The following is a 21,171-nucleotide window of genomic DNA, read 5'->3' as shown; positions in this document are numbered from 1 at the left end:
TAAAACTCAGCTCCCCTGCTCTGCATCTCCTATAAAAGGATGGTGGGGGTTGGTTGGTTAGGGGTAACCACACATTGACAAATGTGACGCTGTGATTCTTACAGGGAGAGGGGGAGAGCCATTGGATTTGCAGCAGAAAGGGTTAAGAATACATAAATCGTCTGCTGCTTATTTGCTCCAAATGTCCTCCTCCTTGCTTTTATTAAAAAAATAAACCATGATGTTGGGGCTTTAAAACACAGATCCGAGCATAATGCGCAGTGAGACTCCCTGTTTGGGACATCTTCATAACTAGTGATGGTTTTCACCACTCCTAAATGTACCCATTATTTCCTCAACCATCTTGTCCTAAGGACCTAAACAATTTTTTGGGGGGTGGGGGCATGGAATTGTTTCTTTCTGATGCTGTTGGTCTCCCCTCAGCCCCATCCAGCAAAGGACAAATGGTCTGGGATTGTGCAAACTGTAATCCAAGATATACCTCCTTCTTGTCTGGATGGAGAACAGAGAGTCGTGTATACAGGTGTGTGCAGAAACAAGCTTACTATACAAAAGTAAAATTAATACCTGTTGTTCCACCTGCTTTGGGCCTGCCCCACACACCGCTGATGAATGGCCCACAGATAGTTGCCCTGAAGGGTCCTTGGGCTGAAGAAGGTTCCTCCCTCTTGGAATAAACCATCATTTATCAAAAGGGTGGGCAATCTCCCCCCCCCACTTTTCTTCTTTTGAGAGTTCCATTTCCTCATCGGGGGACATTCCCATGCCACCAATGTGTGGAGCCCTCCTCATATAACCATAGAGTTCAAAGGGACCGCGAGGGTCATCTAAGTCCAACCCCCAGCAATGCAGAAATCTTTTGCCCAACGTGGGGCTCGAACCCACAACCCTGAGGTTAAGATTCTCATGCTCTACCGACTGAGCTCTACTAACAGTTGGCGGGGTGTTTGCATGCCAGTAAGGGGCAGTTTGCCTAGCAGTTCGAAAGCATGTCAAAGTACAAGTAGATAAATAGGTATCGCTACAGCGGGAAGGTAAACAGCGTTTCCGTGTGCTGCTCTGGTTCGCCAGAAGTGGCTTTGTCATGCTGGCCACATGACCTGGAAGCTGTATGCCGGCTCCCTTGGCCAATAACACGAGATGAGCGCCGCAACCCCAGAGCCGGTCACGACTGGACCTAATGGTCAGGGGTCCCTTTACATTTACCTTTAAGGGGCACAGCCAAAGCCAAAGACGGGCAGAACTAACCTGGAATAAATACCACAGTGCATTAATTTTCACTGTGGCTACCTCAGTGAACGATTCTGAATCCTCTGTAGATTTATTCAAAAGTAAGCCCTACTGTATTTGATAGAGTTACTCTCAAGGACTGCCCACACTCTTGATTGTCCCATGCGTAGAAGGCATGGGTCCAAGCAGTTTTTCATCTATCCCGTACTTTCTAGACACAGGTCTGAACAGTTTTTCACTTGTCTCACCGCTTTCGCAGAGAAAACAGGCTCTTTAGTGCTGAATTGGAGCCAATGTCCATCAGTGGAAAACCTGGTTGCCGTTTGCTCCGATCCAGCACTAAAGGGCAGGTTTTCCTGGGGGAAAGCAGCAGGACAAACAAAAGCCTGGATGAGCCTTCAAATAAGTACACAGAGATTTTATTTTTATTATTTTAGTAGAATGGACCAATACAACTATTGTTCTGGAAAGCAAGTGAAAATAATTCCTTTCTGACTTTACTGTGCCACAAATACACAAACGCACATGGCGGAAGCCTACCAATTCATTCCCAGAGAGCTTGGAAACAATTATGTCTTTTCCCCAAGTCAATCAGGAATAAAGTAAAAAGCCATCAATATATCAAATAAAATATTTACCCTTCTGATTGTTTTTAAACTGCATAGAAAGAGGAGAAAAACACTTTTTAAAGCCAAGAAATATAGAGGAAACAAAGAGGGAGGGAGGAAATATGATGGGGTAGAATAACAGAGCAGCTTCAGAAAGCATTGCAGACGGCATAAAATGCAACTACCTATGATGTTGACCTACCTATGATGATGCAGCAATAAACAACTTTAAAACAAAAAAACAAAGTCCTTATACTTATACACTGTAATCTATTGTGTCTTATTTCTATTCAACCATGCCTGTTTAGGCGAAAGGTAGCTCCAGCTACCCTAGAAAGCAGCAGGTACACCCCAAATTCCCATTTGCACTTATGGTAATTTATTCCTCGTTCCCCATCCCCCTCCTTGTTCACTTGCACAATAATGCTAATATACAATTGCTGTATATCACTGTATGTGATAGTATTTCAAAATGTTCAGTGTAGAAGAATCATACCCTAGCATACCCAGCAAATATGTGGAAGATGCTGTGGTGCAACAGAAATGCTATGATAGGCATTGATGGTGTCTTAAAACATATGGACTAAAGCATGCTTAGCTGAGGACTAAACCGTACTCCTACAGCTGCATACACACTATAGCTTTAAAGCACAACTGAAGCACATTCTTTCCCCTCTAAGAATTCTGGGCACTGTAGTTTGTTAAGGGTTGCTGGGAACTCTTTTCTCTGTGTGGAGTAAACTACAGTACCCAGAATTCTTTGCAGGGGAAAATGTGTTTTGAATGTGCTTTAAAGGGACAGTGTGTGTACACTAAGGTAACCAGATTTTTTTTCAATTTATCCAGGGAGACTTTTCAGCTTCAATGGATTTTGTATGGGGACTGATTTGTAAAGCTGCACTGGCTCCCAGTGGAGTACAGGACCAGGTTTAAGGTGCTGGTTTTGACCTTTAAAACCTTATGCAGCTTAGGACCCTCGTACCTAAGGGACGGCCTCTCCCAGTATGTCCCGCAGAGGACATTAAGGTCCACAAATAATAACATACTGGAGATCCCGAGTCACAAGGTGGTTAAGCTGGCCTCGACCAGGACCAGGGCCTTCTCAGTACTGGCCCCGACCTGGTGGAATGCTCTCTCTCAGGAGACTAGGGCCCTGCGGGATTTGTCATCTTTTCGTAGGGCCTGCAAGACAGAGCTGTTCCACTTGGCCTTTGGACTTACGCAGTCTGACCCCAGGGTTACCCTCCCCTAAGGTTTTATCTTATAATGGTTTTATAAACAAATTATTGCATGTATGCCCAAATTGGACCTCAGGTTTCTGGATTTTATGATGGATGAGTAAGTACTAATTGAGGGGAGGGTGACAACAAGACAAAGCACCAATATCCTCAAGCATTAAAAGGGCAAAAATGTAAAGGACCCCTGGACAGTTAAGTCCAGTCAAAGGTGACTCTGGGGTTGCGGCATTCATCTTGCTTTCAGGCTGAGGGAGCCGGCATTTGTCCACAGACAGCTTTCCAGGTCATGTGGCCAGCATGACTAAACCGCTTCTGGCACAACGGAACACAGTGATGGAAGCCAGAGCGCATGGAATCGCCGTTTACCTTCCCGCCACAGAGGTACCTATTTATCTACTTGCACTTTGACATGCTTTCGAACTGGTAGGTTGGCAGGAGCTGGGACCTTCTGATCGGCAAGCCCAAGAGGCTCAGTGGTTTAGACCACAGTGTCACCCCCATCCCCCATCAAGCATTAACCCGCTAGTGTGGAAGGGAAACATGGAGGTGGATTTTGGAGGAATGAAACTCAAAGCACTCATGTGGGGATGAAGACACTTAAACCCATGCACATGGAAACAGCAACCCATGTATGTGTGGATATGCCCTGGTATATGCCCTAGTCTGAAACTCTCTAACACAGGCATCCCCAAACTTTGGCCCTCCAGATGTTTTGGAATACAATTCACATCATCCCTGACCACTGGTCCTGTTAGCTAGGGATCATGGGAGTTGTAGGCCAAAACATCTGGAGGGCCGCAGTTTGGGGATGCCTGCTCTAACACTTACACTGGAATAAATCCAGTAGGACTTGCATACAAATAAATCTGGATAGACCACTGTGTGTCTCTATTTCTCTTACTTGCTGAATTGAAAGGGAGAATATGCTGGACCTGGAATTGTGCCTAGAAACAGGCTGGGGCATCCATCAAGGAGACCAAGCAAGCTTTTATGCCAAAAAACCAGGTCTGAAACATGATTGAAATAGATGTAGATAATTGGTCTCATCCAGGAGCAACTGGACTTGAACTGCAACCAAGCACCTTGCCCAGGAAGGCAACATTTGGAATTTGCCAATATTTATTACAATCTTCTGTGTCTCCGAAGGGCTTCGTCATTCCCCACTTATGAGGTTATTCACTATCTCCCTGGTGCAGCTGATCAAAGTCCCTCCAGACTTGGTGTTATATGCCAGGAAGGGCGAAGGTAGGGCACCTGTCCAGACTGGTTCTATACCACATTTGGTTCAATAACAAGCTTTCATCTGTGTTTGGCGAGACACACTGTGAGTCATCTACCACCTTGTGTTCAAGCCACCTCCCAAACTGCTTCATAGCTTAGAGCGTTCCAGTAAAGTAGGGAGCCAGCTGGACCTTTTTCAGTGGGAGAGGATATTTGGATCAAGTACACCTATTGCCCAAACTTCACAGGGAGACCAAGGCATCGGCAGTACTGTATTGGAAATCCTGCAAGAGCTCCCAGAAGCCTCTGAGATTCCATTATCTTCCAGGGTCCAGCAGCCCTTCAGAACAGAATAGTCGTGCAAAAGAGAGAGCGCAAAATTTCAAAGATGCTAAGAAGAACAGGAGGTCCTTTAGTTATGCAATATGCCCAATGTGTTTTGCCTTTTGTCAAGGGCTTATCTTAAAAGATAAAAAAATAACATTTATTGGACAATTGTTAAAACCACACTTAACAATTAAAAAATTAGATTCTATGTCAATCCAACGTCCAATGAAAAAACTATTTTAAACTAAAAAACAGCTGTAAAACACACACACTTAGCTTTTTTTTCTTACTTCTTAACCCGTCAGTCTCAAAAGTTTCCAGAACTGGCCCTATTGAATATTTTCCAAGACAATAAAGCATACCCCACGCTACGAAGAACTCATAAGTCACCTACTCTTAGCAGCCAGGAGCATCATAACTAGACTCTGGAGGGACCTATCAGGAGGAAACGTGGACCACTGGTACCAAACCATATGGGAAACAGCCCTACTAGAAAAGCTAACCAACAGATTGAAACTAGAAACTCATCTGAACATAATAAAGGAATCAACAAAACACCCTTTACCACCAAGAGTGTGGCCAGGATTTTTGCTAGGGGGAGCAGGCAGGGGGGGGCAGAACCTCAGTTAGCTATTTTAAATTATTTTTATTGATTTGGGGTGGCAGCTGCCACTCCCTGCCCCCCTTGGCTATGCCCATTACTACAGGTCAATTCTGTGTCCAGGGCAGCTATCTATCAGCTCCATCTGGTACGCAGGCTGAGACCCTACCTGCCGGTGGACTGTCTCGCCAGAGTGGTGCATGCTCTGGTTATCTCCTGCTTGGATTACTGCAATGCACTCTACATGGGGCTACCTTTGAAGGTGACCCGGAAACTGCAATTAATCTAGAATGCGGCAGCTAGACTGGTGACTGGGAGTGGCCGCCGGAACCACATAACACCGGTCCTGAGAGATCTACACTGGCTCCCAGTACGTTTCCGATCACAATTCAAAGTGTTGGTGTTGACCTTTAAAGCCCTAAATGGCCTTGGTCCAGTATACCTGAAGGAACGTCTCCACCCCCATCGTTCAGCCCGGACACTGAGATCCAGCGCCGAGGGCCTTCTGGCGGTTCCCTCGCAACGAGAAGTCAAGTTACAGGGAACCACGTAGAGGGCCTTCTCGGTAGTGGCACCACCTGGTGGAATGCCCTCCCACCAGAGTTCAAAGAGAACAACAATTACCAGACCTTTATAAGGCATCTCAAGTCAGCCCTGTTTAGGGAAGCTTTTAATGTTTGATGGATTTCTGTATTTTAGTATTTTGTTGGAAGCCACCCAAAGTGGCTGGGGAAACCCGGCCAGATGGGCGGGGTATAAATAAATTATTATTATTATTATTATTATTATTATTATTATTATTATTATTATTATCACCACCACACCACCCTTTTCTGAACCAGATGAGACCAATTTAAGAATGTGATCTCCTGCATGTGTTAGAGACTGATGAACAGCACCTTGGTTGTCTTGGCTTCCAGGAAATCTGGAGCCTTCCAAACAAGGCAGTGATGACATAAATTTTGAAGGTCCAATGAAAAATACAGACTGTAATATGTGGTTGGTAACACCCAACCACATATTACATCCATTAGCTCAGGTAGGTAGTTTGTTAAGAGTACAGCTTTTCCTATTTGAGGATCATGCAGCAATAATCATATGAGGGAGGAAAGCTGGACCCTGTATACTCGCCCCACCCCCTCCACTGGTGCCTCCCAAAATTTCCTATGTGCATTCGGGGCATGCCCCCAATATGTAGAAGGAGCTGGTGAGATGTCCAAGGTGCATGTGTGCTGTATTATCTTATTTTTGTGCGATCTTGAACACCTGGATAGGACTAAAGGGAACCCCCAATCTGTTTTGTGAGATCAAGCATTCAAAACTGGAACTCATCTGGACCAGAAAACAGGTGAGGAAAGGCCTCTGTCTGTACCAGCCTTCCCCAAACTGCTGCCCTCCTGATGTTTTAGACCAGGCACCCCCCAACTTCAGCCCTCCAGATGTTTTGGACTACAGTTCCCATCTTCCCTGACCACTGGTCCTGTTAGCCAGGGATCATGGGAGTTGTAGGCCAAAACATCTGGAGGGCTGCAGTTTGGGGATGCCTGTTTTAGACTATTCGCGGGTGGCACTGTGGTCTAAACCACTGAGCCTCTTGGGCTTGGCAATCAGAAGGTCGGCGGTTCGAATCCCTGCAACTGAGTGAGCTCCCATTGCTCTGTCCCAGCTCCTGCCAACCTAGCAGTTCAAAAGCACACCAGTGCAAGTAGACAAATAGGTACTGCTGTGGCAGGAAGGTAAACAGCATTTCCATGCGCTCTGGTTTCTGTCACAGTGTCCCGTTGCACCAGAAGCAGTTTAGTCATGCTGGCCACATGACCCAGAAAGCTGTCTGCGGACAAATGCTGGCTCCCTCGGCCTGAAAGCGAGATGAGCACCACAACCCCATAGTCGCCTTTGACTGGACCTAACCGTCCAGGGGTCCTTTACCTTTTTACCTTTATTACTCCCATTATCCCTGGACATATCTTATAGCAAAAAAACCAAGCAAACCCACCATCCTTCAGTGGCTATTTTCTCCCTCCAATGATGGAGACAGTATGCCTCTGAATACTGAATGCTGGGGACCACAAATGTGGAGAGTGCTGTTGCACTCAAGTGTCCTGTCTGCAAATTTCCCATAGGCATTCTGGTCGGCCATGGGGAGAACAAGATGGTGATCTAGATGGGGCCTGTGGCCTGATCCAGCATACTCCTCTTACATTCTCAAGCCTAGAAAGCCATAGAAATACTCTTTTGGGGGGGAGGGAGGACAACTAAATTCATTATTTTAAAGCTATAGAAAATTATATGGCTTTGACGAAGATTGACTTCACATCCATGTTTCCCAACCTTGATTCTCCAACTGTTTTTGGACTACAACTCCCATCACCCTTGACCACTGGCCCTGCTAGCTAGGGATGATGGGAGCAGAGAAAGGGTGGTTTTTTTGTTGTTGTTGTTTTGTTCCATATTGATTGATAAGCCCCACTTGGTCACAAATATATCATTAAGTTCTCCACCACAAAAATCCTGGGTACAGCCTGGAAAGGATGTGACTCAAAAACAAACAAACAAACAAACAAACAAACAAAAAACCAACCCTCTTCTGATCAATATTGAAAATCAGTCCAACTGCTTCTCCCACATGAGAGCTCTATAATATTGTGCTTGCAAGTTCTAAAGAGAGCTTTTGCAGTATGTTGTTATGCCATGGCGTGGGCACAGGGCCAGAAAAGGCCTGCAAAAATTGCAGGAGATCCTTGGACAGCAGCTGGTGAGACTGACCTGAGGAAAAGATTAAAAGAGCTGGCTAAACGATGACTAAGAAGCAATATGATAACAGCCCACAAATATCCGAAGGGTGTAAACACCAAGCAGGGAGAAGCTGAAATTATGAGTAAAAATGCAAAAAGAAAATAAGGATAAAGGCACACATTGCCACCTGGTATTTTAAATAACCAATTCTTAACACCAGAGGCTGCTGAACTGCAGGACGTAGTTACACTGGAACTGGGGAAACCCAAGCACTTGAGATGACTCCGGTGCAGCCTGAAGATGTAAGTGCTGTGGATGGTGATGACCTCAGAAGGTTTTTCATTTACTATTCTCATCTTGGGCTCCACAGATAGCAGCGGGTACACAAAGTTCAGACCCCTTTCCATTATTCTCAGCCTAATCCGTGAGCTCATTTTCTCTCCTGAACTCCTCCTCACCCCTTGCAGTGGCTCTCCCAGAGCACATCAGGCCAATGTTTATCGCTACACAACCTTGCCGATTGCTATTTCTGTCCTGGGCTCCCCCCATACCTCTGCCATTGCTCTTGGCCTTTTATTGCTTAACCCTTCATTAGCAATGCACACACTTCCTCTTGGGACTTTGAACTGGGAGTCAAAGCAGCCAAGGCGGGGGTGGATCATCATTCTTTTTCTTCAGTATCCTTAAATACTAAGTCAAGTCTGCAAACCGAGTAGCTGAATAATAGTGATATTGCTTTCTTCATTTTTCCCACTGTAGTTTCCTACACCTCCATTCAGCAGTTCTCTTCTCCTAGCTGAGAAAATTCTCCATTTTTCATCTCTAGAATCAATTTTAGAGGTACATCAAATACGCTCAGGTTTACTTTTTTTAAAAAAGCAGAAATACTAAGTGGAATCAGGGGCAAAGCTTCATGCTCCGCCACCGGGGGCAGAGAGCAGGCCCCCTGCCCCCAGGGATGTGGCGCACGTTCTGGGGGCGGGGGGCACCGCACGCAGGGGCGTGATGCGCGTTTTGGGGCAGGGCATGCCACGCACAGGGGGGACGTGCGATTTGGGGGTGGGGCGCGCTTTGGGGGGCAGTGGCGGGCAGCTGTGATGGCGCCCCTGGGATCGCGCTGCCCAGGGAGCCCCGCCCCCACTGCCCCTAACTTTCTACGTCCCTGAGTGGAATAGCATCACCCCACCCCCACTGCACTGATATTTAATTAAACTGTGTGAATATTCACACATTCACCCAATTTACAGGAGGTGGGCAGGCAGAGTACTTCTTCCACTTGCATCTCGCATATGCTCCAAGTGTCCCTATATTCCAGAGGCTGTCCCGGAAATTACAAAAGCCATCCCGGCTTCTGATTTGATCCAAGAGTGTCCCTATTTCCCCTGCCAGTGCCATCACCACCACCATCTTGCAAATGAGCCAGCGCTTGCCCTGAGTGGCGATGGCTGCAGCAGTGGAGGCTGCGAGGGAGCATCCTGTTGCCTCTGCCTGGCCACCACTGCCAGCCTCCTCCCTTGGGCAGCTTGAAGCGGCTGCTGGAGAGTGAACGAGCAGGAGGGGAGGTTGTGGCCACCGAGGCCCAGCCGTGTGTGATGTGCTGGCTCCATAGCTGCCAAGTTTTCCCTTTTCTCGCGAGGAAGCCTATTCAGCATAAGGGAATTTCCCTTTAAAAAAGGGAGAACTTGGCAGCTATGGCTGGCTCAGAGGGGCAGGCAAAGAGCAGGCCCACCCTGGCCAGGAAGAATGGCTGAGGGAGCCGACGTTTGTCCGCAGACAGTTTTCCCAGATCATGTGGCCAGCATGACTAAGCCGCTTCTGGCAAAACCAGAGCAGCGCACGGAAACACCATTTACCTTCCCGCCGGAGCGGTACCTATTTATCTACTTGCACTTTGATTTGCTTTTGAACTGCTAGGTTGGCAGGCGCTGGGACCGAGCAACTGGAGCTCACCCCGTCGCAGGGATTCGAACTGCCGACCTTCCAATCGGCAAGCCCAAGGCTCAGTGGTTTAGACCACAGCGTCACCCGCGTCTCATATATATATATATATATATATATATATATATATATATATATAGTACATCCACATCTAAAATTTATTTATTGGTGTGTTTTTCTTTTTATAAATCTACCAAAGAATAGAATAAATCTGGATTAAGGGGTTTTCTCAGGATGGTGGAGGGTGTCTGTGCTGTGTCCCGTTGATGTATTGGTGGTGGAAATGCTCGGGGTGGGGAGGGGAATGGGGGGGGTCAATGAGGGTCAGCGGAGAGTAAGAAATGTCCCTATTTTCATCTGAGGAATGTTGGAGGGTTGCCCAATCAGGGATCATAGAGTGAATGGAATTACTGTATGTGATAACACTGCATAACGAATCAGATCTGGTTTGGTTAACAATGGTTAATGAATGTGAACATTTTCACAAGGCGTGCTGGAAAATCACTTTTTAAAGAAGAGGGGGTTTTTTTTGTCACTGCTGATTACCTGGAGTATGATTTCTGACATAAAAATATTTTAGCATCAAAATGATGCTTCAATAAGGCATATGAAATTTTTGACTTGTGCACATACTTGCCCAGGGGTCCCCAGACTACGGCCCGGGGGCCGGATGCGGCCCAATTGGCCTGCCAATCCGGCCCGCGACGACCCCCGCTGCCCGCCGCCCGCTCTTACGGCGCGCAGCGCAGCAGCGCTCTTCCGAGTCGGGAAAAAAGCGCCGAAAATCCTTTGTGCGCATGCGTATGGGCCTCTCCCGACCCGGAAGAGGTCATTTCTGGTGCACTTCCGGGTCGGGGGAGGCCCATACGCATGCGCACAACAGATTTTCGGTGCTTTTTCCACCCTGGAAGCGCACCGCCGCACCAGGAAGCACGATCGGCGCGGTGGGAACCAGCCCAAACGCCGGTAAGTCTGGGGACCCCTGTACTTGCCTATCTGCAAATATGTAAATAGTGTAAAATGTATTTGATATGTATTACAAAGGTGTACAAAGAGACCTGTTTCTGCACACAGAACTCATGCCTGGTGCTGTTTCTTTGGATTCTGTTGGGTTTAATTCTGATGAAGTATCAGTTTCCTTATTCGCATGCCAATGGGTTCTCAATGAGTTGGCTGATGAATGTAAGTCAGTGAAGGAAGAAGGCCCTTGATTATCAAAGGGATGTTGTCAAGACTCTTCTCAGCTGCACTCAGATCCCAATGCCTGCAAGAACTGACACATTCAGTTACCAAAAAAATGAATGAATGATTACCAATTCCCACTTCAAACAAAATATTCCCAGGAAACCAGCCTAAGTAATTTATGTGAGCTTCATCTAATCTGCATTCATCCATGCTGCTTTTACACAGGGCACCAGTTTGCAAAGCCCCAGAATATGTGAATTCTAGTTGCAAAACTTGCCTATGTCCAAAATGTACCTAAGGCCACATATATGAAGCAACCGTGATATTCTTGGCCAAACCGTGCCTTCCATCCTCCTAGAGCCGCTTTCCCCCCTTCAACATATACCAGGTACATCTCATCTAAGTCATTAAAAAAAACAGAGCCATTCTCATGGACCAGTGTATCCCGCTTTGGGCATTAAAAATTCAAAGCATATATATTCACCCTGACTTTGCTGTGATGAGCAAGCTCTAAAGGGAGGCTTACAAATATGTTCACCTGAATGCCCTTCCAACCTGATTAAGAACCCCTTATGCAGGGATCACATGGAAGCATGTTTGTGCACACAGGCAAATACATTTATTAATCCCCCTTTAGACTTGGCTGCTAAGCATGGCAAATGCAGGGTTGGCAAACGTGCCTCTTATTTTGAATATTGCAATCCCTGAAGAGGACTTGTAGAATTATGGGTTTGAATATGGGGGGGGGGGAGAAGTTCCAAATCCCTCCTAATTTCTGGGTAGCTTGGGGACAGGCCCTATTTCTCAGTCTAGCCAAGCCATGTCCCAATACAGTTTCTGTGGGCAGAACTGTGTCACTGAGCACTTTCCTTGGTGCCTGCAAAGCTTCCAAGTTCCTAAGGAGATGAAGGGGGCTATCTGATTCTCCCTTGAAAAGAACATGGAGATAAAAGAGGAAGTGGTAAGGATGGTACTTGTTCCCACTTCCTCTTTCAGCTCCATATGCTTTTCAAGGCCCAGATAACCATCGTGGAAGCTGAGCAGAGAGTGGAACGACCAAGTGGGTTGGAAGAAATGAGGAAAAGGAGAGAAATCTGGGAGACTAGGGGGAGGAAAAGCGAGTGACACAGGAGTCAGGAAAGAGAGAACAGACTGCAAGACACTCTTTATTGCCCCCCACACAAGTTGAGCCCAGTAAAATCAATCCTCTAGAAATTGTGGGGTTTTTTTAATGGGTCTCTCCCCCCACACACACACCCAACCACCACCGCAGACCATAAAAATCATGGATCTAGCGCTTTCCAGGTTTGCCTTGGTATAAAACCATGGGTCCAAGGAAGATCCTTATGAATCAATGTAACTTTGAAGGGAGTCTTTCAAAGTCACCATAAAATCATAACTCGCCTCTTTGTACACAGATGCAGCCTTTGATTTGTTGGAAATTTTGCTGCTATCCAGCCAAGAGAATCCATACCAAATGCTGGATCTGTGCTGTCTACTGTGCTGTCTACCAATGTAAGCTTTAATTTGACAGTAGGGTTTTTTTTGGGGGGGGCTGTAAAATTAAAAAAACCTCAAGGGATTCTATTTAAATTATACAGGATCCAAATTTTACCCATGCACCTCGGAAAAGCATGGTGTGTGCTTTGTGTGTCTACGTCTATTCTTTCATTCTTTTTCTCCAAGGCAGTGAGAGGCTGACCCTTGGGATGGCAGAGAGAACTGACCAGAAGAGGTGGCATCCATGGCACTTGTTCAAAAATCCAAATATGCAATAGGCCCAAATTGGTTGGAGACCCCTGGCCTAATCTATCGCACAGGATTGTTATAAGACAACAGCATCACTCTGTGCTTGTTGGACTGAGCTACAGATAACACGCTAACCAGATCCTCAGAAGCAAAATACATCCATTTGATATAGAAAGGCGAAAGGACTAAACAGGCTGATCTTTGCTGTGCATAACACCTATAGATCTTCCTTAGAAGTATCCCATCATTGACTACTTTATACTACGTTTTATTTTTGCATCTCAAGGCCAGATTGTTACTTTCCACACCGAGAACTCCAGTGTGGCCTGGTTCCCCTGACCAGCTCCTAAAACCACTGCAGAGGACTGGCCATTTCAACCACACCCCGTGTTAAAACAAAACCCCAAAGTCTTCTATATAACAAACTTCCAAGTTCATAAACAACCTTTCCAAAATTCTAACACTGAATATATGTATGTAGAAAGAGTCTGGTGAAAGGCGGGAAATAATAATAATAATATTAATAATAATAATAATAATAATAATAATAATAATAATAATAATAATGGTCCCTGTACCAGATAAGATTGAACTGTGGCCCAGATGTTCAGGTCTAGACTTTTCCTTCTGCATCATCTCCAAGGAATCCATTTGATTGCTGTGGGCGTCGTGGTAGAAGTTACAGTGGCACCTCTGGATGCGAACGGGTTCCGTTCTGGAGCCCCGTTCACATCCAGAGCAGTATGCAGCCTGAAGCGCCAAATCTGCGCATGCTCGTCGCGCGATACAGCACTTCTGCGCATGCGCATGACGTCATTCGGCACGTCTGCGCATGCGTGAATCGCCAAACCCGGAAGTAACCCGTTCCAGCAGTTCCGGGTTCAGCGCGTTCGTAACCCATGATGTACGCAACCCGCAGCGAACGTAACTAGAGGTATGACTGTACTAACACTTTCATTCACTATATTACAGTGAGACAGCCATCTTTCCCACATTATACATACATGTCTCCTGGTCCACTTGGTGCTCAGCAAATTTTTAGGAAACTGAGAGGCCTGCCATCAGGACCAGCATGCATGTGACGGGCTCCATTCTGACACATCCGCCTTTTATTATTCCATACCATCCACCCTACCTTCTCCTGGTACTGCACGCCGTCCCCAGTTGCCCCGGTCTCGTGCCCTGCCTCGGATGGGATCCCATAACTGGTGCAATTTTCATAGTGCATATAGTCGTACTGGGGGGCACCGCCCCACAACGCTGGGCCCTTCTTGGCGCCATCCGCCTTGTGCTCTGAATGCTCCATTGCGCTATACTCGACTTCTTCTGAGCTGGGACACAGTTGCTGCAGGGCGAACGCCGAGCCCCGCAAGCTGTTTGGCCCAAGGCATGGCCTCTTGTCTGCCGCCCGCTCCTTCCCTATCCCTTATGTCTTTCTCACTTTCTTCTCTTCCTAGCCCCCAAAGGCGTCTGGGGTAGTGATAGCTGGGTTTAACTATATTTAGAACAACCTTCTTCTGTCACATGACCCCCACCCCCCCCACCAAAGCCACATCTGATCTGAGCAAGAGGCATTAACTCGGCCTGGATTGAATATCAGGTGTGTGACAGGAGGGAATCCTGAAGGAGCGGGGGTGGGGAGCAGAAGGCAGCAGCGAGGGAGATAGGAAGAAGCGGCCAGGCAATTCAAAGACGGCAGGATGGGAGTGAAGCACACAGAGTTCTCCTCTTGCTCAGAGTCTTCCCCTCTGCATATTTACGTATTCATATGCTATGATATGCATTGTTATTGGCAGTTCATTACGTCAGCTCCTAAAGTCCAAATCACAGCACAACTAAACGCATACCTTCCAGCATTTTTCCAATGAAAATAGGGAAACTCTATTCTATCATCATCATCATTATCATCATCATACCCCACCATCTGACTGGGTTCCCCCAGCCACTCTGGGCAATTTCAAACATCTATAAAAATATTAAAAACCTTCCCTATACAAGGTTGCCTTCAAATATCTTCTAAAGCATGGGTAGGCAAACTAAGGCCCAGGGGCCGGATCCGGCCCAATTGCCTTCTAAATCCGGCCCGCGGACGGTCTGGGAATCAGCGTGTTTTTACATGAGTAGAATGTGTCCTTTTATTTAAAATGCATCTCTGGGTTATTTGTGGGGCCTGCCTGGTGTTTTAAAATGAGTAGAATGTGTGTTTTTATTTAACGTGCATCTCTGGGTTATTTGTGGGGCATAGGAATTCGTTCACCCCCCCCCCAAAAAAATATAGTCCGGCCCCCCACAAGGTTTGAGGGACAGTGGACCGACCCCCTGGAAAAGTTTGCTGACCCCTGTTCTAAAGGTTGCATAGTTACTTCATCTCCTTGGCTCAGGGGTTGCATGACTCCATACCCTCCAACATTTCTCTGGTGAAAATAAGGACATCCTAAGGGAAAGCAGGACGTTGCAGGATCCAATCAGAAACATGGAAGGCTTCTGTAAAGCTGGGACTGTCCCTGGAAAATAGGGACACCTGGAAGGTCTGCTAACGCCACCTTCACACAATCATACCCACTTGAACTGGTCATGGCTCCCCCCCCCCCAAAAAAATATGGGAGCTGTGGTCTACAGCAAGGGTGCTGAGAGTTGCTAGGAGACCCCTAGGGACCTCCCTGAACTACAGTTTCCAGAATGATGTAACAACAATCAACCCCTCTTCACAGGGAACTCTCGGAAGTGTAGCTCTGTGCTTCAAATGTACAGGGGTGGATTCAACTAACTTGTGCAAGTCAGCTCAAGGTTTCCAGCTAGAGGAGGAACAGGGCTTTCTCTCCGCCCCGCCCCCCCATCCCCATGCTTCCTCTAAATCTGCTCTGGAGGGTCATGAGAACCCCCGCAAAACTGCACGGCGGGAGGAGAGGGAACATTGTTTTATCTAACAAGCAGAAATGTTTGTGCTTATGAAACTATTGAATCAGAGCAGGGTTGAATTCCATGCATGGTGTGTACGCAACTCTAGTTCCTGCAAAAAGAACAACTAAACTGAACTGTCATGACAGGACCCTCAAGGATGCATTTTTGAAAGTGAGGTTACCTGGATTTTGCTTGGCGTTATTAAAACCCGTCGGCACTTCGCATCCTGAGTTTGCTAATGAAGCAATGACTGTGCTACTGCCATTTGGTAGCACATGCATTTTGCAAAACAGGCTTTTCAGCAATGACTGCTAAGAAGAGAAAATGCAACAGCCGGCCGTACATCAATAATGATCTGAGACCATGTCTGACACCCATCAAACCTCACATTGACCTACTCATTGGCAAAATGCAAGCTGTTCCACCGATGCTTGCCCATATTTGTGTAGCTGTATGTTCTTAGAAGAAATGTTTATCGCTTATGAAGAAATATCATGCAATAAGATCATTGGTGTTCTTACACACACAGCCTCAAACAACTGTGATTAACTTTGAAAGTACTATAAATACATCATTGAATTCCACATATAAAAGGGGTGTTAAGGAACTTTTTGCTTGCAAACCTCAAGTAATGTTTATCCCTTTCTTTGCTTTTTAATTGTTCTTAACTTGTTTACACTATTTTGTAGTTTTTTTAAATGTTGTAAACAACTTTAGATACATTTTTATGATCTAGAAGTATATAAATATTTTTATGAATAAATAAAAGAAAAACAATATTAATGGTTATAAAATAGCCAGTTAAAACGTACGAAACTGATGGCTGCCAAGGATGTAAGGTCCACAATTCACATGGCAACAAATTGATGGGTCATCATACCAAAGAGGCTGGGAAACACTGAGGTCGAGTGTCTACTGACAGTCAGAATGCCACCTTCCACCCAATCCCCAGACTCTATGGTTCTCTGCTTAGAGAAGCACATGTTTCTTGCTGCTTCTTTAAACCCATAGGTGTACCGCTATGGGTGCAACTGACCCCAGTGCTGTTGTCTAGTGGCTGGCTTCCCCAACATAGACTTTCCCCCTTTCTCACTCTGTTTTCTACTATATACAAGTTCTATCTGCAGCAGCTGGGAAGGGACCAGCTCACTTATTTGCTTAGCTGTGAGAAGAATGAAGGGCACATTTTTTCCACCCTGATGGCTCACTGACAGCTCTTGAACCTGCTGACGACTTGGCCTGTCTGTAAACAACACAGCTCTTAGAAGAGCAATTAATAGGAAGAAAAGAGGAAGTGAGTGTGGGACCCCCAGATCATATTCCAAGCAGGAATTGTGTGCAGGGAAAGAAGACTTCTCTGCCAATGAGCAATTTTCAGCACCTCTTTTTTATCTCTCGATCCCAAAGAGAGTAGGACAAAAAGATAGCGGTGACAGAAGAAGGCTGGGGGGATGTGGAAGGGGAACAGGAGGAGAAAAATACATTTTTGTGCCAGTGAACTTAGTCCCCACTTGTTCAGTGGAGGGATAAAAAATTGGGGGCATTTTCCTGCAGGAATACCTGTCTCCTGCTGATTCTCCCCTACTTGCCCCTCTATGCATAAACAGTAAAACCTCCAACTACTGGTTGGAGGTTGATTTACACTAAAGTGTAAAGTGTCAGTACAGTAATTTCTGCTTCCCGGTTTGCTAGCAGCAGCAGAAACAAAATACCCTCCCCACCATAGCTGTCAACTTTTCCCTTTTCTCACAAGGAATCTTATTCAGAATAAGGGAATTTCCCTTAAAAGGGGGGGAAAGTTGACAGCTATGCTCCCCACCCCTCAAAAAAAAAAAACTCTGAAATGAAGAAAACTTGGAGCAACCTGTGGATTTTTTTGCATGGAAGGAACATGGACTCCATTCAATTCCAGTACAGTCATACCTCTGGATACAAATGCTGCGGGTTGCGTACAACACGGGTTACGAACACACCAAACCTGGAAGTACCAGAACGGGTTACTTCCGGGTTCAGCGGTTTGCGCATGCGCAGAAGCATCGAATGGTGTCATGCGCATGCGTAGAAGCGCCAAATCGCAACCCACGTGTGCACAGAAGTGCTGACACGGGTTGTGTACTGCTCATGTTGGGGATTGGGGGTGGGGTTTGGGAATCACCAAATAGGGAGGTCATCTTTCACAGTGGACAAAAATGTTCACCAGACATTGCTCACTTTTCCTTTTGGCACACCACTAATACACACACACACACACTGTGTGTGTGTGTGTGTGTGTGTGTGTGTGTGTGTGTGTGTGTGTGTGTGCAAATTTGCATTTCAAAGCATTGTAGAGTTGGAAGGGACCTGAGGATCGTCTGGTCCAACCCTCTGCAATGCAGAAATATGCCATATTTCTAGAATCTTTCTTTTATAATGAAACTCAAAGTTGTTGAGATTTTTTAAGGAAATGAAGCTCAATATCAGTTATATTAAAGCACTTAAAACACTTCCATATAATCTAGAAAGCTGAAATGTTTTATGCATGTGGCCCAAAGTGCTCCGATTACTGGTAAAATCTGAAAACGGGAGTGATTGCAGACAGGGGCTTAATACCACATTGTTGCGATATCACACACTGGCCATTGAGATATCGGGATTTTTCAATTTATAACGTTTTCTTGATAAACAGAAACAGAATATGAATGGGGGACATGGATTGACTGGCATATTGGTGCCACTAATGTCATGTGGATGCTGGGGGGAAAAACTTCTATGTATGAGCAGCACTGATCTCACAATATCAATCAAATTTACCCCTTGCCTTTGACACCTGAAATGCATATCTTAGGACCCACCCTATTCTCTTGACTGCAGCTTGTTTTTAAACAATACTAACAACCCCTCATATAGAACTAACTTGGTATTCTTGTGCATGTCTCCCTCAAAATTAGGATGGTCCTGTGTCTTCCTTTAGAGAGGGCTCTCAGAGGACAGCCATCTATCTGAAAGTGTCCTTAGTCTGAGGGCTCTCCAATTCAAGTCTGGTTTGAAGATAAGGAACCAAAAAACAGGACGAGAGGAGACTTGATGTTGCTCAGTGACAGTTGGCAGATTCTAGTCATCAGAGCAAGCATACAAGTCGCCTGGTGTTTTCCCCACTGGGATCCGATGTACAGTCATACAGTACCTCGGTTTAAGTACGCTTCGGTTTGAGTACTTTCAGTTTAAATACTCCGCGGACCTGTCTGGAATGGATTAATCCACTTTCCATTACTTTCAATGGGAAAGTTTGCTTCAGGTTAAGTACGGACTTCCAGAACCAATTACACTCATACTTCGGGTTAAGTACGCTTCAGTTAAGTACTCCGCGGACCCGTCTGGAACGGATTAATCCACTTTCCATTACTTTCAATGGGAAAGTTCACTTCAGGTTAAGTACGCTTCAGGTTAAGTACAGACTTCTGGAACCAATTGTGTACTTAAACCGAGGTACCACTGTATTATATTTCTATTCAAATTGTGGTAATTATTTCAAAAACATGCATCTATACATATACATTTCCATATGCATATGTTATGCATATTTGTGTTGCAAATCCTCTTCATGACTGGCCACCTCACTCAACATGACTGTTAAAAGTCCTTCCATACGACCAAGAAACACGGAATTGGTCCTCAGATAACCCATGTGTGCATGTGATTAAAGAATGGGAGAGCCTTGAAAGGAAAGGAAAGCGGGGTGGGGGGTGGAGCTCACCTGAGGTGGATGTTTCTTCCGGGCAGCCATATCTGTACCTACCACTGAAGCCCAATTCTCCTTCCTTTCGCCTGTTTCACAGGCTGATATTCAGGCTGCTCTAATATAGTGCCCGGCCTCTTACTCCTCCCCACCTTCAGGTCATCTGTTTCAGCATTATGAGGAAAACCCTGAGACTTCCCCTGGCAACCCCTGGCTCAGTGAGGAAGAAGAAAAAAATATACAGGTTGACCTTGGGTGCCAATGCCTCTCCCATAGTTCTGCCAAAGGGGAGATTTATCACCTCATAGGCTACCACTATCTATCACTTGGGGGAAGGATTAATTTTATGTTCTCCCCCTCACTTAACACCTATTTGTTTTCCTACTCATTGGGTTAGTAAGTGCCTCTTGTTCCCATCTAGAAGCTGCAGAATTAAAAGGTCTGTGATTTCCCAGGTATTCCTCTCCCTGAAGGATACCAAGGTGTTTGCTTGGGGTGGAAAAGATGGAAGTTTTATTATAGCATTGCAGCAGAGGTTTTGCATGGTGAGGGTGAAGGCAGTGAAATCTGGCTGAGGCACAGAAAACAGCCATTATTATTATCAGTGTTTTTTTCCCCTGGGGTGATGCAGGGGTACGCATACCCCTAAACATTTTGTAAATCTAAGTTTGGCCTCATGGAGGGGCAGTATTTTTAAAGAAAAAAAGCACTGATGATGATGGTAACAAGTAGGGCACAGAACAGGGCCTTCTCAGCACAGCTGTCAAGTTTTCCCTTTTCTCGCGAGGAAGCCTATTCAGCATAAGGGAATTTCCCGTAAAAAAAAGGGAGAACTTGACAGCTATGCTTCTCAGTGGAGGTCCAAACTCGACAACTTCCACAAAACTGAGGTATTTTCGTATAAGAAGGCCCCCGACTTGTTACTGCCTGATTATTATGAACAGACCACCAATGGAGTTGTATGTTTTGTTTACACAGCTCACATTTCCCCCTCATTGACCATTTTATTTTAAAACCTTTTCACTTTATTGGTTGCTTGTTTTGCTGCTGGTGTGGCTGCTTTTGCTAAGATTGGGTGGTGAGACACAGCCTGAAGTCCTGTTACACCACCTTGAACAGGGAGGCCACTGGATTGTCTTCGGCTGTTTTTACATGAACTGACTGCAATGCAAGTTAAAGGATAAATCCAGCTTCCTTCTTGTCACAGAGGGCACGTTGTGGCTACTCTAGAGTAATGACTCTCCAAACCGTTGCCTTTTCATGCTTTTATTGTGTGCAAACTATTTACAGTGCTAGAGCTGTACAGGATACATGTTCTCAGTCTGGGTCAGAACCCTGGAATGGGGATTCCCGCGTTTTCTTCCAACATAGAAGTCTGGGAATCCCAAATCTCCTCCCTCGTTTCTTTCTGCGCAATTCCGGAACGGGAGGGAAAGGTCTTCTTTCCGTGCTTTCCCTCCTCCCCTTTTCCCTCTCCCTTTCTTCCTCTCCCAAGCGGAGCAGGGGCTCTGCGACCCTGCCAGAGCCATGTCCTCTACTTCCTGCTTCCCCGCTGGACTCTTCTCCCTCTCCGCTGCACCTGGTACTCAGGGAGGAACTGCTTCTCAGGATGGGAGGGGGCTGTCTGTAGTCCCTGTCCCTTACACTTCTTGAGGAGGCCTGGGAGCCTGCACAGAGTAGTAACTAAAAGCCTCCAGCTAGGCCACACCTTGGAGGACTTGT

At 46.0% G+C, this 21,171-nt stretch overlaps 1 protein-coding gene across 6 annotated transcripts in view; it reads right to left on the bottom strand.

Moving 5' to 3' along the window:
- Nucleotides 1-21,171, bottom strand: part of CLCN1 (chloride voltage-gated channel 1) — a 108,226-nt gene that overhangs the window by 56,347 nt on the left and 30,708 nt on the right. Inside the window, exon 1 of one of the 6 annotated variants that reach the window (XR_009556878.1) lies at nucleotides 13,969-14,377. The exons of 1 other annotated variant lie outside the window; for it this stretch is intronic. Coding sequence is in view for 4 of the 5 variants with exons in the window: in XM_035140601.2 (XP_034996492.2) it covers nucleotides 13,969-14,139 (171 nt within the window). In the remaining variant the exon portion in view is untranslated. Of the gene's footprint in view, nucleotides 1-13,968; nucleotides 14,381-19,467; nucleotides 19,548-21,171 lie in introns of those variants that run through there. 4 more of the 6 variants (XM_035140600.2, XM_035140601.2, XM_060269034.1 and 1 more) reach the window with 4 other exon arrangements.

The sequence above is a fragment of the Zootoca vivipara genome, chromosome 16 (genome assembly GCF_963506605.1).
Source record: "Zootoca vivipara chromosome 16, rZooViv1.1, whole genome shotgun sequence".
NCBI lineage: Eukaryota > Metazoa > Chordata > Lepidosauria > Squamata > Lacertidae > Zootoca > Zootoca vivipara.
This window is presented reverse-complemented; position numbering and strand designations above follow the sequence as displayed.